The sequence below is a fragment of the Bufo bufo genome, chromosome 3 (assembly GCF_905171765.1).
Source record: "Bufo bufo chromosome 3, aBufBuf1.1, whole genome shotgun sequence".
Classification (NCBI taxonomy): domain Eukaryota; kingdom Metazoa; phylum Chordata; class Amphibia; order Anura; family Bufonidae; genus Bufo; species Bufo bufo.
In genome coordinates, this window is record NC_053391.1 from 614631810 (window position 1) to 614658338 (window position 26529).

Consider the following 26529-nt stretch of genomic DNA (forward strand, 5'->3'; position numbering starts at 1 on the left):
ATACATAAGTTTATAGAAAGTTGTATTGTTTTATTTATTTTATTGGGAAGAGGCCCAAGTAGCCTCCAAAACTTGCAAATATGTTATCATCTTTTCAGTTAGCCATTAGAAGGTATCAACCAATGAGAAATCTCAATCTTTTTTATCTGTTTGCTGGCTGACTTGGCACTAATATATATATTACTTTTAATATCAATTTTTTTCATGTCTATGATATTGTGGTCATGGCTGCACAAGTGTTTCGGTACAGGCAGATGATTCCTTTCTTCTTTTATTGTTTGGTGATGAGAGTTCATTCTTGTTCTGAGCTTTTGACCAGTTTTACCCACACAGAGACCCCCCAGTAGGACATTTGGTGCATACAATCAAATAGACCACATTTGGTGGGGCTCAGGTGAATGTACCTGGGATCCTGTAGTTCTGATGTGTATTGGGGATCTGTACCTGGTCAGTGGCCATTATGTATGGACAGGTCTTACATTTGGTCTGGTTGCACAGGAATGTTCTTGTTGTTGGTGAGGACCGTGAACTTCTAACAGTGATGTTTTTAAGATTAGGGGGCTGTCTGTAGTACAGGAGGTGGGGGTTCTGGAAATATGTATAATTGGTTATTGCCAGCAGAGCCATGAGCTTAGTGGTTAGAGCATGGCTGTAATACATAGTCCTGCTCTGGAGCAACTGCCGGAAGTATTTTGTATCAGTAGATGTAAGCCAAACGCAGGATTGTAACCTACGTCTTCAGAACCCGCTCCTGGCTCTGGCTTACAAATACTGACCAGAATACTTAGGCGAGAATGAGGCCTATTGCCAAGTCACTGCATAAAGACCTAACCTGTTGCTTCTCCCGATCTGTCTGCTTTAGTAAATGCATTCCCCATGAAATATCATTTCTGGAGCATGTTTTCATGTCCATGCACAATGCAGCAGCGCTCTACAAACATTGCATTGTGTTTTGATTTTGTATTTTCAGCCATGGTGACACGCACCTGCGCATTAGGATGTGCTGACTAACTAACTTTGGTTTTCATCTTTACATGTTGTGCCGTTCTTCTCTTACTCCTACTAGAAATTTCAGAATAAATTGAGAGCTATGTGCTACCAGTTGGAGGTATGTTCCTGGACACTCTTGCTTTGTCCAGTCAGTGCTGACATTGTCACACTGCATTGCCACTCATCCTTATGACAAAGGGAATGGGGATGTCAAAATATTGTAAAATTTCCAAGGGAGGAAACAGAGGTACGGCAAAACACAGGGTTATGAGAAAGGCTACTTCAGAATAATTTAATAGGGAATGCAAGTATTTATAAGGGTACGTTCACAGTTGCGTTTCTAAATCCAGCATGTTCTTCTGGTAGCCTGTTCCGGACAAAAACCGCTGCAAGCAACAGTACAGTCAGGTCCATGAATATTGGGACATCGACACAATTCTAACATTTTTGGCTCTATACACCACCACAATGGATTTGAAATGAAACAAACAAGATGTGCTTTAACTGCAGACTGTCAGCTTTAATTTGAGGGCATTTACATCCAAATCAGGTGACCGGTGTAGGAATTACAACAGTTTGCATATGTGCCTCCCACTTGTTAAGGAACCAAAAGAAATGGGACAATTGGCTTCTCGGCTGTTCCATGGCCGGGTGTGTGTTATTCCCTCATTATCCCAATTACAATAAGCAGATAAAAGGTCCACAGTTCATTTCCAGTGTGCTATTTGCATTTGGAATCTGTTGCTGTCAACTCTCAAGATGAGATCCAAAGAGCTGTCACTATCAGTGAAGCAAGCCATCATTAGGCTGAAAAAACACAACAAACCCATCAGAAAGATAGCAAAAACATTAGGCGTGGCCAAAACAACTGTTTGGAACATTCTTAAAAAGAAGGAACGCACCGGTGAGCTCAGCAACACCAAAAGACCCGGAAGACCACGGAAAACAACTGTGGTGGATGACCGAAGAATTGTGTATGTGTGTCAAAGTAAATAATCAAGAGAAGACTTCCCCAGAGTGAATACAGAGGGTTCACCACAAGATGTAAACCATTGGTGAGCCCCAAAAACAGGAAGGCCAGATTAGAGTTTGCCAAACGACATCTAAAAAAGCCTTCACAGTTCTGGAACAACATCCTATGGACAGATGAGACCACGATCAACTTGTACCAGAGTGATGGGAAGAGAAGAGTATGGAGAATGAAAGGAACTGCTCATGATCCTAAGCATACCACCTCATCAGTGAAGCATGGTGGTGGTAGTGTCATGGCGTGGGCACGTATGGCTGCCAATGGAACTGGTTCTCTTGTATTTATTGAGCGATGTGACTGCTGACAAAAGCAGCAGGATGAATTCTGAAGTGTTTCGGGCAATATTATCTGCTCATATTCAGCCAAATGCTTCAGAACTCATTGGATGGCGCTTCACAGTGCAGATGGACAATGACCCAAAGCATACTGCAAAAGCAACCAAAGAGTTTAAGGGAAAGAAGTGGAATGTTATGCAATGGCCAAGTCAATCACCTGACCTGAATCCGATTGAGCATGCATTTCACTTGCTGAAGACAAAACTGAAGGGAAAATGCCCCAAGAACAAGCAGGAACTGAAGACAGTTGCAGTAGAGGCCTGGCAGCGCATCACCAGGGATGAAACCCAGCGTCTGGTGATGTCTATGCGTTCCAGACTTCAGGCTGTAATTGACTGCAAAGGATTTGCAACCAAGTATTAAAAAGGGAAAGTTTGATTTATGATTATTATTATGTCCCACTGCTTTTGGTTCCTTAACAAGTGGGAGGCACATATACAAACTGTTGTAATTCCTGCACCGTTCACCTGATTTGGATGTAAATACCCTCAAATTAAAGCTGACAGTCTGCAGTTAAAGCACATCTTGTCCGTTTAATTTCAAATCCATTGTTGTTGTGTATAGAGCCAAAAATGTTAGAATTGTGTCGACGTTCCAATATTTATGGACCTGACTGTCCTAATCCTGGCATTTATGCCGGAAAGTGGCCATATAACCACCAGATCCCTTTGACTATAATGGGATCCAGTAGAATCCAGCAGTGCCGAATCCAGTAAACTCCTGCAGGTTGTTCCCTAACAGAACATCCTGCTGGATAAGGGGATGTAAACGAGCCCTTAAACTTTGATATGCTAGGAGACGTGACAGGCTCATGCACACAACCGTATGTATTTTGCACTCCGCAAAACACAGATCCTCAACAAATATGGATGACGTCCGTGTGCATTCCATATTTTGCGGAGTGGAACAGCCGGCCTCTAATAGAACAGTCCTCTCCTTATCCGTAATGTGGACAATAAAAGGACATGTTCTATTTTTTTGGGCGGAACAGACTGAAATGGAATGCACAGGGAGTCGTTTTTTGCGGCCCCACTAAATTGAATGGTTCCGCATATGGTCCACAAAATAACCCAAAAACTGAATGGACATGGAAAGAAAGTACGTTCGTGTGCATGAGCCCTTAAAGCAGTTATTCTGGAAATAATATTGATGCCCTATCCTCTGGATCGGTGGGGGTCCAGGAATCAGCTGTTAGAAAAGGTTGGGCACTCTGTGAGTGCTGCGGCCTCTTCCTAGGCCATGTGATCTCCTCGTACATTGGTCCCCTGGTCTAGTTGCTGCTCAGTCACATTCAAGTTAACGGAGCTTACCCGCGCCCAGGCCAGTTGATACTAGTCGTGACGTCACTGGGTCAGCAGTAAACTGTCAGAAGCCCGCGGTGCTGCTGGAGCGCCGCTGCCTTCTCAAACAGCTGATTGGTGGGGGTCCCGGGTGTCGGACACCCGCCGGTCGGATGCTGATGATCTACCCAGAGGATAGATCATCAGTTTAAACAAACTGCAGAACCCCTTTAAATAAAGATATAAAGTATATTTATATTTAGTTTCTGTTAGCAAACCAAAAAAATAAGCCTTCATTCAGCTGCTGCAATGAAAAAAATGTCAATGACCTGGAATCCGCTGGTGACTCTGAACCAAACAAAAGCTTCTCCAACAAGCATGCGGTCCCGCAGTGTATGTAGCTTTGCTCCTCAGCTCTCATCAGCGTTCCTGAAAGCAATCCTTATTCCTCTGGACAGGATCAGGGTCTTGGACAGGATCAGGTTTACTTAGCTGCCGCTCTGGTCATGTGGGATGCTCTCACACCTGGATGCTGTCGGATCCTCTGACACAGTTCCTCAGTCTCAGCTCCCTCTAAGATGTCTGCTCCCTTTCTCTTCCTCACCAGGCTCTGTGTAACCCCACCTCTCATGAATATGGAAATATATGCAGTTCGTAGCTGTGTTTAGGAAACAGCGACATCTTGTGGCCAAACAGCAGAATGTCAGTCCAGATCATTTAATTTAATCTACACAGTGTTCAGACAAGGAGAGCTGTTTCCCCATCTTACAAATGCACACGGAGTCATTTCCTTTTTTTTGTGGCCCCATTGATGTGAATGGTTTCTGCATGCGGGCCACAAAAAAGACTGGAACGGACACGGAAACAAAATATGTTAGGTGTGCATGAGCCCTTACACTGACAGCATTATATCAGTGTAAGGCCTCATGCACACGACCGTTGTGTGCATCCGTGGCCGTTGTGCCGTTTTCCGTTTTTTTTTTCGCGGACCCATTGACTTTCAATGGGTCCATGGAAAAATCGGAAAATGCACCGTTTTGCAGCCGAGACCGTGATCCGTGTATCCTGTCCGTCAAAAAAATATGACCTGTCCTATTTTTTTGACGGACAACGGTTCACGGACCCATTCAAGTCAATGGGTCCGTGAAAGAACACGGATGCACACAAGATTGGCATCCGTGTCCGTGATCCGTGGCCGTAGGTTAGTTTTTATACAGACGGATCCGAAGATCCGTCTGCATAAAAGCTTTTTCATAGCTGAGTTTTCACTTCGTGAAAACTCAGAACCGACAGTATATTCTAACACAGAGGCGTTCCCATGGTGATGGGGACGCTTCAGGTTAGAATATACTAAAAGAACTGTGTACATGACTGCCCCCTGCTGCCTGGCAGCACCCGATCTCTTACAGGGGGCTATGATCCGCACATCGCCTGGCAGCCCCCCTGTAGTTAACACATTGGTGGCCAGTGCGGCCGGCCCCCCCCTCCCTCCCCTGTAGTTAACTCATTGGTGGCCAGTGGGCCCCCCTCCCTCCCCTGTAGTTAACTCATTGGTGGCCAGTGGGCCCCCCTCCCTCCCCTGTAGTTAACTCATTGGTGGCCAGTGCGGCCGGCCCCCCCCATCTTTCCCCTGTAGTTAACTCATTGGTGGCCAGTGGGCCCCCCTCCCTCCCCTGTAGTTAACTCATTGGTGGCCAGTGGGCCCCCGTTGGTGGCCAGTGGGCCTTCTCCCCTCCCTCCCCCTCCTAATTTAAAATCTCCCTCCTATCATTGGTGGCAGCGGAGTGTACCAATCGGAGTCCCAGTTTAATCGCTGGGGTTCCGATCGGTAACCATGGCAACCAGGACGCTACTGCAGTCCCGGTTGCCATGGTTACTTAGCAATTTGTAGAACCATTATACTTACCTGCGAGCTGCGATGTCTGCATCCGGCCGGGAGCTCCTCCTACTGGTAAGTGACATGACCTGTCACTTACCAGTAGGAGGAGCTCCTGGCCGGACGCAGACATCGCAGCTCGCAGGTAAGTATAATGGTTCGTGTGCATGAGGCCTAAATCAGTAGATTTTCAGGACTGTAAGGCCCCTTTCACACGAGCGTGACGGATTAGGTCTGGATGCGTTAAGGGTGCGTTCAGTGAAACTCGCACCAAGCAAATTCAGTCAGTTTTGTCTGCGATTGCGTTCAGTTTTTTTTCCGTGCGAGTGCAATGCGTTTTGATGCATTTTTCACGCGCGTAATAAAAAAACTGAAGGTTCACAAACAACATCTCCTAGCAACCATCAGTGAAAAACGCATCGCACCCGCACTTGATTGCAGATGGAATGCGTTTTTCACGCAGTCCCATTCACTTCTATGGGGCCAGGACTGCGTGAAAAATGCAGAATATAGAACATGCTGCGATTTTCACGCAACGCAGAAGTGATACGTGAAAAACAACGCTCATGTACACAGACCCATTGAAGTGAATGGGTCCGGATTCAGTATGGGTGCTATGTGTTCGCGTCACGCATTGCACCCGTGCGGAAAACTCGCTCGTGTGAAAGAGGCCTAAGGGTCCTGCAGATGAAGCAGGCAATTGTCAGGAAGGAAGCGTTCCTTTGCTATTACATGCAGTGATCTTCTAATCGCTAATGCCATCGCTCGTCCCCATACTGAATCACTGTTTGCCTGTAGCAGATCATGATTATACGGTACGATCTGCCGCCGACAATAGAGGATTTTTAAAGCTGAGATTCCAATTACCCAATGAATGAGCATTTGCTCTTTCATCGGGTAATCGGTGGCAGTATTACACTGCCAGATCATCGCTAATGAGCCTTTATATGAATGCTTGTTAACGATGATCTTCACGATTATCTTCAGGTGTAATAGGGCCTTAAGGGTCACACAGCGTTATAAAGCATTATAATGCTGTGCGATCTAGTCAGAGGTCAGAAGGGGATCGCTGCAAGTTTCTCGCATTGAACTCGCTCCTGTGTGTCTAGCCTTAATGGCCAGCTAGGGATGAGTAAATCGAGCCTCGGATCCAAGATCAACTTCGTCTCTACAGCATTAAAATGTATGGGCTCTGGCGAGGGAAATTCGTTATCACCAAAGTCTCATGGGAATTTGGTGAATAACTTCGGGATTAGATTTTTCAACTTGAAAACCATTTTAAAACTTGTATCTGAACTCTGTTTCGGTACCGAGGTACCATCCGATACTGAAGCCAACTTCGGATTCCTGTTTTAAAATGGTTTTCAATTTTAAAAATCGAATGTCGAAGTTATTCGCAGGACTTCGGTGATAACTCATTTCATCTCGCCAGAGCCCATACATTTGTATACTGTTCGGAGACGAATCTCCATACAGTATTAAATTAAGCGTTGACCGAAGCGACTTTGAATCTAGCGTCCAAAGCTCACTTCTCTCATCACTATTGGCCACCATTCTTCATCACTGAAAATTAAAATTTATATATTTTTTTTTACATTGAGGGAGATTGCAACCAATCACATTTTTTCTTTCATTTTCATAATAGACTGCCATGGGCAACTACTTCCATTCTCCTTTGCAGTAGTCTTCTACATCTCCCCTACGGATTTCTATAATTCTTAGTATTTTATTTAATTTTCTGCCGCTCCTTCCATTAATGCAACTTGTTAATGTGACCCTCGCATCAAAAACTACAGTGCTAAATTAATTGTACATTATGTTGGCGTGGCATGATGGGACTTGTAGTGCCACAGCTGCTATAATGCCCTAGGCTTCCTTCCATGATCCAGTAAGGATAATGTTTAGCGCTGTGACTAGCGTGTTCCTCCCACACACATTTATTATTGCGGTTCTTCTGAGATGTTCTGGAAATGGTAATTGTTACATAGATGTGGGTGAATGCTGTAGGTGCTTCTTGCTGGAGAGCGTTTAGATGTCACCTGCAGCTTTCAGACTCCATGTTACAGCTGGAAGGGCACAACTTTCCTCGACCACCTCTGCTTCATAGACTGCAGGTACAGATGCCAGAACTAGATGGAGCAGGAATGTAAGGGTGCCTTCACGCTGTCTGTTATACCTTATCTCGGTGTAGCCTCCACTCCTGGTTTTGGCTCAAAATCCCTGATGAAAATCGCTGATCAAAACACTGATGAAAAAAACACTGTGAAAACGGCCGAACTTGGCCAAATGTGCAGGATTGGCCATGATCGCCTGAAGGGGTTGTGAAGATGTTCTGAGAAGCAGTGTCATCTTTTTGTCAGCCCTATTAAACTTTTTTTTGCATTTTTATTTTTTTTGCCATTCATTGTCAATTATGCTGTTTTTTATAATCTCCACCTCATTCAAGTGCGACATTACTCTGTATTTTTTTTTATAATTTATGATGACAGAGCTAAAGAAAGGAAGGCCTGTAGATTTATGACCTGATAAGCCAGTTAATGACCCTCTTCTGCACTTAAATGCTTTCAGGATTCTGGAGGGGCAAGCAACCACCAACAAAATAGGGAGATTTATCAATCTGGTGTAAAGTAGAACTGGCTTAGTTGCCCATAGCAACCAATTATATTCCACCTTTCATTTTCCAAAGGAGCTGTCCAAAATGAAAGGTAAAATCTATTTGGTTGCTATGGGCAACTAAGCCAGTTCTACTTTAGTTTGATAAATGACCCCCAATGTCTGTTGAAGAGTTTATCCCATCTCGCCGTTTCCGCGGTAAGGTGTCACTAAGCTCTTTCAACAGTGGTTTCCTCCTTGGTCATCTTCCATTAAGACTACTTTGGCTAAGACAGTGACGGATGGTGCGATCTGACACTGATGTACCTTCACCTTGGAGTTCATCTCCAATCTCTTTGAAAGTTGTTCTGGGCTCTTTGGTTACCGTTTCTATTATCCATCTATTTAATTTGTCCTCAATTTTCCTCTTGCGGCCACATCCAGGGAGGTTGTCTGCAGTCCCGTAGACATTAAACTTCTGAATAATATGTGCAACTGTAGTAGCAGGAACATCGAGCTGTTTGGAGATGGTCTTATAGCCTCTACCTTTAACATGTTTGTCTATAATTTTCTTTCTAATCTCGTGAGACAACTCTCTCCTTAGCTTTCTTTGGTCCATGTTCAGTGGGGTACCCACCATGACTTTTCACCCTCTAAATAGACCGACTGATGGTTTACAAGTTTGAAGACACCTGTGATCCTAGTTGCAGGAGACACCATAGTTTAACATGTCCCTATGGTCAAATTATTTTTTAGCTTTTCTAGGTTTACCATCATTTTTGTCCAGACCAGTTTCATTAGTTACTTTTATAAAATATTCTGTCGAACCACAATTCAAAAGCAATGTCTGATTTTCGTTAGTTGATTTTCAGTAATTCATTTCTTTATTACTTTTGTCACTTTCAAATTTGGTGCCCAGGATCTGTGTTTACATGTTATATTAGCACAAAAAATGTGTTGTCCAGACAACCCCCACCCGCCGGAATTTTCATAGAAGAAAAACCATTTCCCTGAAGAATAATTTTCCATTTTGCTTTCTTTTTTTATTTATTTTTTCTGATATGGAAGTGCATTGCTTTTTATCTGTGGCAGATTGTGCTGTTTCCTTGTGTGGTTATAGAGGATGCAGATGTCACACAGAAGGGCCTCCACCCGTCCTAATGGTTGCACCCATAATAAATTGAGTCTGCTTTTATGGATCTTGGTGCCTTGGATTCTTACGGGACATTACAGCACTTCATGTGTTATCTATTTATATATTGTGCGATGGTTGGTTTTGTTAATATATTATTTGCCTGTTTTTAGTCAAATTGCAATGTAATTGTTTAGTTCTTACTTCAAGGGGTGTCCAAGATTTTAATACGGATGACCTATTCTTAGGATAGGCCATGAACCTCAGATAGGTGTGGCGCCTGCCTCTCGACGCATGGTGGCCGTGGTGCGGTGAGCGCTGCGGCTTCATTGTTTGCCAGACACAGCACTCTCTATTTTATTGTGCGTGGCACTGCAGCTTCTTCCCATTTAGAGGGGTTATGCCAGATTTATTAAAATGATGTGAGGAGCAGTGTATAAAAAAATAACACTTTAATGTGCTGCCTCTCCGGTGCTCGATACTCTGATCTCTTAGACCTGCAGCAGTAAAATGTTTATCGCTCACGTTATGCTGCAGGCAATCGCCGCCACCAGCAGTGACATGCTGTTCATGCACACGTGATCGCTGAGAGTCCAGTGGATGTGTGTCAGAATACAGGACACCTCCATGGGATAACTGCATAGAAGTAATGGTGGAAACCATTGTGGCTATTACAACAACTACTTCACTGTATTTGTGTTTACATGGCTGCCTGTTTCCAGGTGATATGCAAAATGGCAGCCTGTCTCTAGGTGATGTCATGCTGTTAATAAATAAAAAAAATTACAAACACAACAGAGGGGAGAAAGGGAGAACAATGTCAGAAGTACTTTTACACAGACCAGATGAGGTGCTGCTGCAGGCAGTAATGCTGTATATACTGTATACATATGAATGCCAGAGATCACATGACAGGCTTGAGGGTCACATGACTGGCACTATCTTTAGTCCTAATTGGATCTCCTGCAGATGCATTTTACAGGACTCAAATGTGCTGTAACATTCTCTTTCCTTAGAGAGAGGCTATTGTGCGAATATAATAAGTAATACATTTTAAATAAACTTATATTAGAAAATGGTATGTTCTCTAAACTAATAGATGTAATAATTTAAAACCGGAAAACCTCTTTAAAAAATGTTTTCACTGTGCCTAAGTAACTAAAATATGTGTGAATCTTTTTGTTTGCCATTGTTTTAGGACTGTCCGTGTGTGGATGAAGAGGGACAGCGGTCAGTTCTGGCCCAGTATTTATCACGCTATGCCAGGTATGGCTGTTATTGATTTGTCATTGATCATATTCACAAATGTCACACAATTACAGTACAGAGTAAAATGGACCGTTTTAATGCTTTTTTTCCCCACTGTCAAGTGAATGTGCCCTAATCAATAACTGCTCAAATGTCTGCATTGAGGTTGCCCATACACAACTTGGTCCAGCAGCGGGATCTGCATGTGAATCACTACTAATCGTTGGGCCACAGCTGGACTCGGTGTTTGTTTCATATGGCATGTACCGCTGCGGCCCGGCAATTAGCTGCCAGACCACATAGTGTACCGGCAGCCTAACAGACCCGACTACGGGAAGAATGAGGTCATAGCTGATTTACTGGTGTCATGACTGTTTTCACATTCACTGCTGAACAATAGCTTTCCAATTTAACATGTTCTGAGAGGTCTACATCCATTGGGGGAGATTTATCAAACTGATGTAAAGTAGAACTGGCTTAGTTTCCCATAGCAACCAATCAGATTCCACCTTTCATTTTTCCCCATACACCATTCTTGATCCCCCTTTGCACCAGAGTGAGAGGTGTCTATTTTATGAAGAGACAGATGCCTCTTAATAAATTAGACACATCTCTGGCCCTCCCGTGCACCAGAGCCTCAAATCTTTGTAAGGTAGGGGCTGGCGTAGACTAGAGCTGTAACTGACGCCAGTTTTTGGCGTAAGCTTTAGTAAATTCGGGGGCAGTGGGAAGCCCTGCCCCTTCCTTTTAAGCCCTGCTCCTTTAACGCAAGTAACATGAAGCTCAGTAAGTCTCAAATCATGGCGCAAATATGCCGTACACCATAATTTTTGACTTTTTTTTTAACGCCAGTTTAGATAAATGTCCCCCACTATTCATAGCAAAGCACTTTTTTGGGGCAGTTTTTCTTTTTCATTTGGGCAGTACTATGCCATTAAACATTTTATACAAAATCTTGTCCTTCTGTAGCAGCCAGCACAGAGAGATAAAACTCCTATATAGATAGGCAATCCTCTGTCAGTTTACTGCTACTGTGAGAGAATTATGTTATCTTATGGGTAAACCTCATGATAATAGTAGGGGTAGACTTGGGATAACAGTATGACAGCTCTATTGTTTTCTTGATAGGCCTAGATAAAGATACCCACAGAAGTGATGGTCTGACTGAAAAAGTCAAGCAAGGCTGTTTACCGTGCTAAAAAAAAAGAAGTAGAATACATAGATTGACTTAAAAAATTTACATAGAAATCACATTTAGGAAATTGTTAGAAGTGTCCCTATAAACTCCTTCAGCCGTACATGTCTTTAACACAGCAGATATCTGCCAGCAGAGTCCGTGATCGGAGACAACTCAGATTACGGACTTTAACCCCTCAGATGCTGTGGGGATTTGCGACCACTGCATCTAAGCGGTCATTTGAAGGGGTTGTCCAGCCTTTTTACAGTGGCGGCCTATCGTCAGTATCTTATGCATCCGGATGATCAAATTTACTACCTGTTCCGCTGCTTGTTGTAGATTATCTACAACGTCCGTGGCACCACGCTGCTCAGCCATCGATGAGAACACATTGTGCATGCGCCAACCACGGCAGCGGATCAGCTAACATAAAGCTGTAAGTGCCGATTACTAACAGGGCAGGGGCACATCATGTCACTGCTAACTTATATCGGGGACCTGATTCACCTTCAGCATCACCTGCAATGTACGGACCAAAACAGGTGTTGAGTATAATCCGGTGATCCCGGCTGGGTAAGATACTTCATATACTTCACTGTTTGGATGCTTACATCTCCGCTGACTGTCAGCTGCGAATCAATATGTGCTTTCCATATAAAATTGGTAGCAATCCTATCAGTACATGAATATGATTGATCGCAGGCAGGGCCCAGCAGCATTTTTACATCCCTCATTTTGGACTGCACAGACATCTACAAATACGCGTAAGCCTGCTGTCTACTTGATTGAACCTCTTATTGTCCTGCAGCTGCCAGGTTTTTGCAGCTTGTGCACTTGCTGCTTCTAGTTTTGCAGTGTACAAAAAAAAAATAAAAAAAAAAAGTATTATTTTCAGGATGAGCTGCATTTATATACATTCTTTGGTCTTCATAAAAGTATTTATGCCATATGATGAAGAGCATAACGGGGAAACAACTTCAAAATGGCCAAATCGTTTTTTTTTTGTAACTCTGCCAACCCAAAAATATTTAATAAAAAGTGATCATAAAGTCATACAGATACGAAAATTGTATCAACAAAATCTACAGATTTCCCCACAAAAACAAGCCATTACAGAGCTCCGTAGACTGAAATACAACAAAGTTATAGGTGTCAGAATATGGCGATGCAAAGCTTCTTTTTTACAGTATTAAAACAAAAAAAGAAAAAGCTATATATGTAACGGATCTCCTAGCAGCCCGACTTGGTACCTCCGTTGATGGATGCTCCTAGTGCTTCCCGAGGGCTCCAAGCACTCCGCTCGACACCGTAAGCACTGCCGATCCCACAAACCACCGTAGCTTGGTTGGGATCTCGTCGTCTTCTACCCACCCTGGACCTACGACAAGGTTTCCAGGTTCCAGTGGGTGACCCTCTCTTCTTTCAGAGAGCGATGCAGGAACAAGCTCTTACAAGAGCTAGGGATTATACTCTGGAGTGTATAATGATTATAGCAATCCCCAGAGTGTAGTTCTCCAATCCCCCAAACATGAGCCCAGACTTCATGAAGGGTAGAACAGGACGCTTCAATGAGGCTACATGCCAGCCTTTTATGCAGGTCTTCCAGCAAGGGACACTCCCCATGGGGACCTTGTGGAAGACTGAGACAGTTTTTACCTAAACCAATCACATGCAATTACAGGCAGAATACACGCACATGTGATACAATTAACCAACACAATGGGATAACGTAATCACTCACCGGCAGAAACTACCCATTTTTCCCTTTGTAGAATAATGGGAGGGGGGGGCGGGTCTCCATAGTTTTGGGTCCATAGTCCATAGGAAGGAGGCTAGCCCTCAGGCCTCTCCAGCAGCCCCAGTGACAGTTCAGTCCGTCACATTATAAATTTGAGATCACTCTGAGGGTGCATTCACATGATTGTATGTACACTGCTCAAAAAAAATAAAGGGAACACTTAAACAACACAATGTAACTCCAGTCAATCACACTTCTGTGAAATCAAACTGTCCACTTAAGAAGCAACACTGAGTGACAATCAATTTCACATGCTGTTGTGCAAATGGAGTAGACAACAGGTGGAAATTATAGGCAATTAGCAAGACACCCCCAATAAAGGAGTGGTTCTGCAGGTGGTGACCACAGACCACTTCTAAGTCCTATGCTTCCTGGCTGATGTTTTGGTCACTTTTGAATGCTGGCGGTGCTTTCACTCTAGTGGTAGCATGAGACGGAGTCTACAACCCACACAAGTGGCTCAGGTAGTGCAGCTTATCCAGGATGGCACATCAATGCGAGCTGTGGCAAGAAGGTTTGCTGTGTCTGTCAGCGTAGTGTCCAGAGCATGGAGGCGCTACCAGGAGACAGGCCAGTACATCAGGAGACGTGGAGGAGGCCGTAGGAGGGCAACAACCCAGCAGCAGGACCGCTCGCTACCTCCGCCTTTGTGCAAGGAGGAACAGGAGGAGCACTGCCAGAGCCCTGCAAAATGACCTCCAGCAGGCCACAAATGTGCATGTGTCTGCTCAAACGGTCAGAAACAGACTCCATGAGGGTGATATGAGGGCCCGACGTCCACAGGTGGGGGTTGTGCTTACAGCCCAACACTGTGCAGGACGTTTGGCATTTGCCAGAGAACACCAAGATTGGCAAATTCGCCACTGGCGCCCTGGGCTCTTCACAGATGAAAGCAGGTTCACACTGAGCATATGTGACAGACGTGACAGAGTCTGGAGACGCCGTGGAGAACGTTCTGCTGCCTGCAACATCCTCCAGCATGACCGGTTTGGCATTGGGTCAGTAATAGTGTGGGGTGGCATTTCTTTGGAGGGACGCACAGCCCTCCATGTGCTCGCCAGAGGTAGCCTGACTGCCATTAGGTACCGAGATGAGATCCTCAGACCCCTTGTGAGACCATATGCTGGTGCGGTTGGCCCTGGGTTCCTCCTAATGCAAGACAATGCTAGACCTCATGTGGCTGGACTGTGTCAGCAGTTCCTGCAAGACGAAGGCATTGATGCTATGGACTGGCCCGCCCGTTCCCCAGACCTGAATTCAATTGAGCACATCTGGGACATCATGTCTCGCTCTATCCACCAATGTCACGTTGCACCACAGACTGTCCAGGAGTTGGCAGATGCTTTAGTTCAGGTCTGGGAGGAGATCCCTCAGGAGACCGTCCGCCACCTCATCAGGAGCATGCACAGGTGTTGTAGGGAGGTCATACAGACACGTGGAGGCCACACACACTACTGAGCCTCATTTTGACTTGTTTTAAGGACATTACATCAAAGTTGGATCAGCCTGTAGTGTGTTTTTCCACTTTAATTTTGAGTGTGACTCCAAATGGGTTAAAAAATTTGATTTCCATTTTTTTATTTTTGTGTGATTTTGTTGTCAGCACATTCAACTATGTAAAGAACAAAGTATTTCAGAAGAATATTTAATTCTATTTTTGTGTTCCCTTTATTTTTTTGAGCAGTGTATTTTGCAGTCTGCAAGACGCGGATCCTCAAATAATATGGATGACGTTCATGTGACTTCTGTGTTGCAGCATTTTTTTTTTTTTTTTTTTTTGTAGACCCATTGTAACCATGCCTATTCTTGTCTGCAAAACGGACAAGTATTGGACATGTTCTGTTTTTTTTGTGGGACTGCATAACGGACATATGGATGCGGACAGCACACTGTGTGCTATCAGCATTTTTTGCGGCACAATTGAAGTGAATCGAATGTGGAGCAAAAATACGGTCATTCAAATGGGGCCTTATGGTTCTGACCCATGGAATAAAGTTCTAATGTAATTGTTACCATACACTGAACGCCGTGAAAATATAAAACGCATAAAACAAAGACAGAATAATTTTTTTTCTCCAATTCCTTCTTTTTATGGTGAATTAACTGGTGCCATTAGAAGGTACAGCTTGCCCCACAAGTCCTCATACGACTATGTAAACAGAAAAATAAAAAGTTATGGCTCTTGAAAGGCAGAGAGTAAAAAATGAATAAAAAAAACACAGTAGATGGCTTCCCTTTTTCTCTCCCTGCCTGTTTGCATCTCTCTTTCTGCTTGCCTCTCTCTCTCTCTCTTTCTGCTTGCCTCTCTCTCTCTCTTTCTGCTTGCCTCTCTCTCTCTCTTTCTGCTTGCCTCTCTCTCTCTCTCTCTCTTTCTGCTTGCCTCTTTCTTTCTCTACCTGTCTGTCTCTCTGTCTCACTTTAATCATGTGAGTGGATGTTGCTGTGACTAATGGCTCATCAGTAGCTAAAAATGGCTTCTTAACAGTTCAACCAACATGAGTTAAGTCTCCGATTCCATTTTCATTATTCAGAGCTCCTTTTGAAAATGAAAGGTGAAATCTGATTGGTTGCTATGGGCAACTAAGCCAGTTTTCCGTTACACCAGTTTTGATAAACCTCCCCCATAGCGTTTTGTGGCAGTATTCAGTCACTGATCAACAGTCCCTGCCTTGTCTGTGGGGCTGCCCCATTTCTGGCTGCTTCCAATCCCCACAGGACAAGGATGTGGCTTGGTCCTGTGACTTCCATGGCTATTCGTATGCCTTAGTAGTCACATCTGCTTAAACAGAATGCCACATAGATCATAGTTTTAGGTGCTGTAAAACCAAAGATATGGCCTGGGAGTTGGGTTGGGAGTGAGAGCTGCAGGTTTATGCGTCTCTCACTGGGACCCAGAGGTGTAGCTATAGGGGGTGCAGAGGTAGCAGTTGCTACCGGGACCAGGAGCCTGAGGCGGCCCAATGAGCTTTTAGCTACGCCCCTGATGGGACCTGTTTCAAGTGGATAGGTCATCAATGTCAAAAATATGGACTACCCCTTTGCAGGTGTTGAATAGTTAATAATCTTACAGGCCATTCAGAACAGTGCACAACTTGAGTTCAGTCACAAAAGTTGCAGAAGCCTACTTGCCATTAGGCTTAAAGGGGTTGTCCAGAATTAGAAAAAAAAACATTTCTTCCGGAAACAGCACCGCCTGTGTGTGGTTATGTGTTATTGCAGCTTAGTCCCATTTAGTTCAATGGATCTTAGCTGTGAGTGTACAACCACACGGCGCGGTCTTGTGGCGCTTGTGACAGAGCCTTGCCGCGTTCTATTACCGTGTGGCTGAAAGGGCCACAGTGAGCTCTAATTAAACAAATGAGACCGCACTGTTGAGTGGGTCTGTATTGTAAATGGTTGTGCGGCACCTTCAATACCGCGTGGCCATTAACAAAGCAGACTCACTGAACAGTGTGGTCTCATTAGTTTCATTTGAGCCTGCTGCGGCCTTTTCGGCTGTGTGGTAATTGAACGCAGCTCGGACGTTTCGCAAACGCCACACGAGCACGCCGTATTATTGTGCCCTAATATCAGACATAACCCAAACGCAGGTGTGGTAATGTTTCTGGAAGAAAAGCGGTCATGTTCTTCTAATTCTGGATGATCGCTATAATAAAAAAAGGAAAAAAAACGAAACCAAGTACAGTGAATAGGTAATTTTATTAAATTTATTTTATGTTTTGGCTGTTTTTACTAGCTTATCAGTTATATTCCTAGAAAAACAGCTCTGGCTAAGGGGAATGGTAAATTTCACTAAATATTGGTGCACATAGATGGCAGGCATGAGAGTCTGGCCAGGGCAGGCTTAACCAGTTGCTCCACCTGGCCTTTCTCCAGCTTCTACATGCATGTATTTTACAGCATTATTATATTTCTACACAGTAATTTTCCCCCCCCCCCCCCCCACTGCTCCCACACAGTAATCCTCCCATAATAATTTGCCCCCACACAGCCCTCACATAGTAATCCTCCCGTAGTAATTTCCCCTCACACTGCCCTCACATAGTAATTTCTCCCCCACACAGCTGCCATATAGTAATTTGCCCCCAATGTATTTGCCCCTACTGCCCTTACTAATATGTCCTCCTGGGCCTCCTCCAGTAATGTCCACCAAAGTTGGCATATAAAATAAAAATTAAAAGCTAAATACCTATGTCTAGGCGCTCACCCGCTGCTGGTAGGGCCAGCAGGCGCACACACGTTACTGTGCTGCGTCCTTGCACAGGCAAGCGATGACGTCATCGTGCCCGCCTGAGCCGGGATTTTACTACTGCATAGGCCTCATGCCTACTAGGCTTGAATCCTATGGCGTGATCGTCAGCGGGGCAGGGAGCTATGCGCTTCCTTGCCCCTCCGCAGTATGTGGGCGTTTGGGTTGGCGTTGGGTCCCCCCCCAGCGATGCCGGGCCCGGGGCTGCCGACTAAAAAGCCCCTGTTATAATTCGCCATTGCATACACTACATGCACAAAAGTATTGGGACACCTACACATCACACCTACAGGAGCTTTTATGACATCCCATTGTAAATCCATAGGAATGAATATGGGTCTGACCCCGCCCCCCCCCTCCCCCCCCTTCCTCTTCCTTTGCAGTGAAAAAAGTTTCTACTCTTCTGGGAAGGCTTACTACAAAGTTTTGGAATATTATCTGTGGGTATTTTTGCCTTTCATCCAGAAGAGCATTTGTGAGGTCAGACACTGATGTTGGATGAGAGGACCTGGCTTGCAGTCTTGGTTCTAGTTCATCCCAAAGTTGTTGCAAAGAGTTGAGGTCAGGGCTCTGTTCGGGCAAGTCAAGTTCTTCTACACTAGACTCGCCCAACCATGCCTTCATGGAGCTTGCTTAATGCACTGGGTACAGTCATGCTGGAACAGAAAAGAGCTTTTACCAAACTGTTCCCACAAAGTTGGAAGCATACAATTGTCCAAAATGTCTTGGTATGCTGAAGCATTAAGATTTCCCTTCACTGGAACGAAGGGGCCGAGGCCGACTCCTGAAAAACAACCCCCTAGCATTATCCATCCTCTACCAAACTTTACAATTGGCACAATGCAGTCAGGCAGGTAACGTTCTCCTGGCATTTGCCCTACCCAGGCTTGTTCATCAGACTGCCAGATAGAGCAATGTGATGCTTGACTCCACAGAACACATTTCCACAGCTCCAGAGTCCAGTAGTGGAATGCTTTATACCACTTCATCCAACGCTTGGCATTGTGCTTGGCGATGTAAGGCTTCCATGCAGCTGCTCAGCCATAGAAACCCATGCCATGAAGCTTCCGGGAATGTTTATGCTGATGTTGCCAGAGGAGGTTTGGACTCTGCACTATACACTTGGCGACACTCTGGGACCCTGCTCTGTAACTTTACGTGGTCTCCATTCCGTGGTTGATTTGCTTTGGCTCCTATACGCTTCCACTTTGCAGTAATACCACTCACAGTTGATGATGGAATATCTAGGAGGGAAGAGATTTCTCCAACTGACTTGTTGCAGTAGAGGCCTCCTATTATAGGACCTCGATCAAATTCAGTAAGCGCTTTAAAACTACCAATTCTACGAATGATTATAAAGGCAGACTGCATGGCTTGGTGCTGGATTTTATACACCTGTGGCATTGGGACTCAATGAAACTTGACCTTTACCTGACTTTTAAAAAAATATTTCTTAGTGTATCTGATGACTGAATACATGACAGAATTGCTTGCATTCCACCATAACAAGTTCAGCATTGTGTTCTGCCAAGACATCTTTGGCCCCTCGCTTTTACAGCAATCCCAACCCTTTGTAGCAAGCACAACAATTTTAGACCCCAGACCAGACATCTAACTTACTGCAGACCCCAGACTAGAGCCTGGAATAAACACAGACCCCATACTAAACTCCCTAAATTAATACAGATTCCTGACCAGAATGCCTCCCCCATCCCCCAATACTCTAGACTCTTACACCGTGGCTCACTCTCTTCTCCTCTTGTGTATCCTTGCTGTTGTGTCCTCTGGCTGCAGGACCAGGTATGGTTATGTGACCATATATGTGCAGGTTCAAGGATCACTTCACCTTGCAGTTTTGCACCATTCTCGCAGACAATCTTTGGCTCCTGGTCGGCTGCCCAGGCCACCACTGATGGCAGAGGCTCAAGCTGTTGCCTCCTCTCTACTTCTGTTCAGATTGACCAACTATATATGCTGTTACAGTACTCAGCAGGACCCTAGCTGAAATTATAAAAACGTATGGCGTCTTGCAGAGGGCTAGCCACTCTCCTCTCCCTCTTGGCGGTTGCACACGGCTAGTTTACTGAAGGAAGAGTTTTTAGCTTTTTTTTATCACTGCAAGTATTAGTGTGCAATTTGGCCCATTCTTATTTTATTTTTTTTGCTTGAGTCCATGTTACCATAATTTGTGCCAAATTTATCAAACATAGCACGTTGTTTGATAAATTTAGCGCATCTTTAAAAGGCTTCTGTAAGCAGATTTCTATCTATGACACTGGCTGACCTGTTACATGTGCGCTTGGCAGCTGAAAGGAATGTTTCGACTTATTACTAACGTTTAAAATTCTCAGCCGTGTCTGTGAGTTTATTATTTCTAATCGTTGTCACTAGTATTTGCACTTTTTGTATCACCGTGCAGGCTAGCTAAGAGGCTCTCCTATGTTTCCTGCCTCGCAGGCTCCCCTACTCTATACGGTTACTACCGTTCTAACATGTGCTAGCACTGTTCTCTCACAGTGCACTAGGGCTAGGAGACTATGATGCCTTCCCTCTTAGCAGGCCTCCCTGTTCTATGCAATCTCCGTGGTAGTCACTTCTCACAGGCACACGCGGTCTAAAAAACACACACTATTCACACTCTGCCCCCCGACATGTTTCGCCAAACACTTGGCGTCCTCAGGGGTATCGGGCAGGTCCACGTGTTTCAGATCAATAAATTCAGATCCTTACTCATGACAACAAGATAGTGTGAGACACTCGCCTTAAGTAAGGGGCAGGTCAAACATATCAGGTGGACGCAATCAGCAACAGCTCCACCTCTGAGACGTAAAAGCATATACTAAAAAAGACTTGAAAGAAAACAGCAATGTACCAGGGTCAATAATGCAGTGTGAGGTCATGCCTGCGGTTAAGACCCATTGGTACACAGGTATCCATGGTGAAGATCCAATAAGATTCTCTGTTTAAAAGAACTCTCCTATGATCACCTCCACGTTTAGGGAATTTGACTTGTTCCACCCCTTGCACAACGAGGCCACTAGTATCACCTGCATGACAAGCCGCATAATGTTTCTGCGGTCAGTTCACATTCCTGGTCAGCGCATGAGGAATGTCAGAAATATCCCTGCGAATCCTGGTTTTAAGGCTGTTAGAAGTACAGCCTATATACTGTAGGCGGCATATCATGCAGGTGATACAATACACCACAAAATTAGTGTTACAGTTGATGTACTGTTTCAAAGTGAAGGTTTTCTGGTTGGACGCAGAGACAACAGTTTGGCCAATCAATAAATGATTGCAACAGGTGGAAATGCAGTGCCCGCATTTGTAATTTCCTTTGACACGTAACCAACTCTGCTGTATCTGGGAGTCATCCAAAAACAAACTAGGGCTGACACGTTGGCCCAAAGTGGGCGCTCGACGAGCAATACATTTGATATTAGAGCTGAGAACATCAGACCACTGTCCATCCATGCGCAACAAGGACAGATGTTTTCTGATTATGTGACAGATCTTGCTGTATTCGACACTGTAATTTGTGGAAAAGACTGGGGCCCTATTCTTAGAGACTTCACTATTAGAATTGAAGCGGCTGCTAAACTTATTTTTTGGAAAAACGAAGTCCAACCGTGATTTGAGCTTGACTTGTGCCCCGGCCTGTGACAGACTGCTATTGCTGTGTCCACGGGCAACAAGACGCTCAGCAACTGAATTGAGCTCTTCCTTGAAGCTCGCATCACTGGAGCAATTCCGTCTGAGGCGTATGAATTCGCCTCTAGGAATATTGCGGACACCATGAGCAGGATGACAGGAGGACGCAAAGAGAGTGCTGTTACCTGCAGTCTCCTTGCGGTAAGTACGGGTGACTATATTAGATTCAGTGACATTGCCCATCAAAGTCAAATCCAAAAATGCGATGGATGTACAATTGAAATTAATAGTGATATTATAATTAGTGAGTTATTATTTAGGAACTCCTCAAACAGTGGTATGACAGTGTGGTCACCTGACCAAATGAACAATAAGTCATCGATATAACGGCCATACCACTGTAATGAGGGGGCCCAAATATTGTGATCGGAAAAAAGATAACATTGTTCCCACCACACCATGTAGATGTTAGCCATGGAGGGCGAAAATGTTGCCCCCATGGAAACGCCAGTGCGTTGTAGGAAAAAGCGGTGGTTAAACATGAATACATTATGTTTAAGCAGAAAGTGGACAACATCACATATGTAGTCCTGAAATTCCACGCTGTAATCAGCATTAGTGTTCAAGAACCATCGTAAAGAGGCAATGGCTGAAGCGTGAGGAATGACAGTATATAAAGATGTTACATCCGCAGTTATCCAGACATACTCCGGTCTCCAAGGAAATTTGTAGAAGGACTGAAGTACAGTTCTGGTATCTAAAGGGAAACCCGGAATAGTCTGGACAAGCGGCTGCAACAAACTGTCAACCCACGCAGACAACCGCTCCGTAAACTATCCTTTACCGGCCACAATGGGCCGCATGGATGGAGGGAAACCCGGCTTGTGGATCTTGGGCAAAGAGTGGAATATGGGAATAATAGGATGTAAAACATGTATAAAATCAGCTTGTTTCTGATCCATAAAACCATTCTTAACTCCCAAAGACAACAAGGAAAGTAAACCACTTTGAAACTGGGGGTGGGGTCATGTGACCTCTCCAGATATGTGTCCGAATCTCCTAACATGAGAAGATTTTGGGACGCATATATGGAGTGGTCCATGACATCCTTCATACTCTCAAGCTCTTTTAGAGCCGCTTTTTCAGCAATAGCCAGATTACAATTAGTATTAAATTTGGCCACTGTCTGGCATGTATCCCTCAATGCAAACAGATCTCGCTCCACTGATTCCTGAAAATGATCAAGAGCCAGAGAGCGAGACTGTACAGGATAAAAGTCACGATTGTGAGTAACAAAATTATGAGAAAAATCATGGACAGACAGGGAATTAGAAACATCATGACATTGCTGAAGATGAGAGATGTGAACAAGTTCCTGAAAGGACAATGTTGTCTCACTGGAGGTAGTCATCGCAGGAGAAGTAAAAACAGAGCAGAACTAGCAGGAGAGGATTCTTCTGCGTCGATATGAGCAAAGTGTTTCTTCAAGGTGAGGTCCCGGGCTAATTATGTTACGTCCAGTATGGTCTTGTAGATGTCAAAATGGCACGTTGGTGAAAAGGATAGTCCTTTAGATAAAACTTCAATCTGTGGTTGGGAGAGTATCTTGGAAGAAATGTTGATCACTTGAGAATAAATTATGTTTTTCTCTGGCGCGAGGGATAGCGCTCGCCTTTTCTTATGTCTGCGCCCTGCTCTGCGTTTTTCGCTGGCTTCCCAGAGCAGGTGATTCCCTCTGCGGTAACGTGAGATGTGAACAGTGCACTAGGACGTGCGGTATCTGCCGCTGAATCAGAAGAGTCGATGTCTGTGGAGCTGAAGCTGACTTTAGCAGATCTTGGTTTTTTTCCTCGATATGTTTTTCTCATAATAGAGCAAGGAGTGCTAGTTCTAGCATCAGACCAGTTGTAAACATTATTAGTTTTATAATCTTGCATGTCTCTGCATTATTTGTCCTGCTTGATGGCAATTAGACTATCCTCCATTTTATTTAAATTCGACTGGAGTTTCTCATCTAAATCAAAGAACGTGGACGAATTTGCCAGGGGTGCAATGAGATTTTGAGTGACTCTTATTTCTTCCCGGAGATTAACCAGGGTCTCCTTCCTCATATGAAATGATCAGTCCCATTAATTTAATGGAGCAATCCGACAATATAGCTTGCCATTTGATGACAAAATCTTCTGAGTATATGGTGGTAGGTTTCTTTTGCAGCCTCAGGCCGCAAGGAAGGATTCCTCTATCCACATACTTTTGTAATAAGGTTAAGTCCCACCAGGTGTGCGTTTCACGTGTGAGCAACTTTTCAAGAGAAGATCCAAAACATTGCGTGAATCCTCATCCTCTATATTAAATATAGCATTAATCTTTTTGAGTCTTTCATCACAATTATCAATGACTCTAAGGGAGGTGTGAGACATGTTACTGGTATCCATAAAATATTCAGCACTGGATATAAGTTGCAGACACCGGGAGCACTCAAACAGTTCCTGAGTAAAGGTGAATCCAAGAAAAGCAGTTGTCGAGGCTCACCTGGTCCCAAGTTGCAATGGAAGCACGGATATTCGCCAGGAACTAAGCGATGGTAGAATGATGTAAATGAAGAAGGAGATTCGGACACATATCTGGAGATGTCACATGACCCTACCCCCCAGTTTCAAAGTGGTTTACTTTCCTTGTTGTCTTTGGGAGTTAAGAATGGTTTTATGGATCAGAAACAAGCTGATTTTATACATGTTTTACATCCTATTATTCCCATATTCCACTCTTTGCCCAAGATCCACAAGCCGGGTTTCCCTCCATCCATGCGGCCCATTGTGGCCGGTAAAGGATAGTTTACGGAGCGGTTGTCTGCGTGGGTTGACAGTTTGTTGCAGCCGCTTGTCCAGACTATTCCGGGTTTCCTTTTAGATACCAGAACTGTACTTCAGTCCTTCTACAAATTTCCTTGGAGACCGGAGTATGTCTGGATAACTGCGGATGTAACATCTTTATATACTGTCATTCCTCACGCTTCAGCCATTGCCTCTTTACGATGGTTCTTGAACACTAATGCTGATTACAGCGTGGATTTCAGGACTACATATGTGATGTTGTCCACTTTCTGCTTAAACATAATGTATTCATGTTTAACCACCGCTTTTTCCTACAACGCACTGGTGTTTCCATGGGGGCAACATTTTCGCCCTCCATGGCTAACATCTACATGGTGTGGTGGGAACAATGTTATCTTTTTTCCGATCACAATATTTGGGCCCCCTCATTACAGTGGTATGGCCGTTATATCGATGACTTATTGTTCATTTGGTCAGATGACCACACTGCCATACCACTGTTTGAGGAGTTCCTAAATAATAACTCACTAATAATAATATCACTATTAATTTCAATTGTACATCCATCGCATTTTTGGATTTGACTTTGATGGGCAATGTCACTGAATCTAATATAGTCACCCGTACTTACAGCAAGGAGGCTGCAGGCAACAGCACTCTCTTTGCGTCCTCCTGTCATCCTGCTCATGTTGTCCGCAATATTCCTAGAGGCAAATTCATACGCCTCAGACGGAATTGCTCCAGTGATGCGAGCTTTAAGGAAGAGCTCAGTTCAGTTGCTGAGCGTCTTGTTGCCCACTTTGGGCCAACGTGTCAGCCCTAGTTTTTTTTTGGATGACTCCCAGATACAGCAGAGTTGGTTACGTGTCAAAGGAAATTACAAATGCGGGCACTGCATTTCCACCTGTTGCAATCATTTATTATTTGGCCAAACTGTTGTCTCTGCGTCCAACCAAAAAACCTTCACTTTGAAACAGTACATCAACTGTAACACTAATTTTGTGGTGTATTGTATCACCTGCATGATATGCCGCCTACAGTATATAGGCTGTACTTCTAACAGCCTTAACCACCTCCGGACCGCCTAACGCAGGATCGCGTTCCGGAGGTGGCAGCCCTGCGCACAGTCACGCATATATGCGTCATCTCGCGAGACGCGAGATTTCCTGTGAACGCGCGCACACAGGCGCGCACGCTCACAGGAACGGAAGGTAAGAGAGTGGATCTCCAGCCTGCCAGCGGCGATCGTTCGCTGGCAGGCTGGAGATGTGATTTTTTTAACCCCTAACAGGTATATTAGACGCTGTTTTGATAACAGCGTCTAATATACCTGCTACCTGGTCCTCTGGTGGTCCCCTTTGTTTGGATCGACCACCAGAGGACACAGGTAGCTCAGTAATATGTTGCACTAAGCACCACTACACTACACCCCCCCCCCCTGTCACTTATTAACCCCTTATTCACCCTTGATCACCCTTGATCACCCCTGATCACCCCATATAGACTCCCTGATCACCCCCCTGTCATTGATTACCCCCCTGTCATTGATCACCCCCCTGTAAAGCTCCATTCAGATGTCCGCATGATTTTTACGGATCCACTGATAGATGGATCGGATCCGCAAAACGCATACGGACGTCTGAATGGAGCCTTACAGGGGCGTGATCAATGACTGTGGTGATCACCCCATATAGACTCCCTGATCACCCCCCTGTCATTGATTACCCCCCTGTCATTGATCACCCCCCTGTAAAGCTCCATTCAGATGTCCGCATGATTTTTACGGATCCACTGATAGATGGATCGGATCCGCAAAACGCATACGGACGTCTGAATGGAGCCTTACAGGGGCGTGATCAATGACTGTGGTGATCACCCCATATAGACTCCCTGATCACCCCCCTGTCATTGATTACCCCCTGTCATTGATCACCCCCCTGTAAAGCTCCATTCAGATGTCCGCATGATTTTTACGGATCCACTGATAGATGGATCGGATCCGCAAAACGCATACGGACGTCTGAATGGAGCCTTACAGGGGCGTGATCAATGACTGTGGTGATCACCCCATATAGACTCCCTGATCACCCCCCTGTCATTGATCACCCCCCTGTAAAGCTCCATTCAGATGTCCGCATGATTTTTACGGATCCACTGATAGATGGATCGGATCCGCAAAACACATACAGGCGTCTCCCTGGAGCCTTCCGGGGGGGTGATCACCCCATATAGACTCCCTGATCACCCCCCCTGTCATTGATCACCCCCCCTGTCATTGATCACCCCTCTGTAAGGCTCCATTCAGACATTTTTTTGGCCCAAGTTAGCGGAAATTAT

General features: G+C 44.7%; 1 protein-coding gene across 1 annotated transcript in view; it reads left to right on the forward strand.

Annotated features, from left to right (window-relative positions):
- WDFY2 (WD repeat and FYVE domain containing 2) overlaps window positions 1-26529 on the forward strand; it is a 91342-nt gene that overhangs the window by 12953 nt on the left and 51860 nt on the right. The window contains exon 2 of the mRNA XM_040426047.1: window positions 10434-10501. Coding sequence (XP_040281981.1) covers window positions 10434-10501 — 68 coding nt within the window. The remainder of the gene's footprint in view (window positions 1-10433; window positions 10502-26529) is intronic.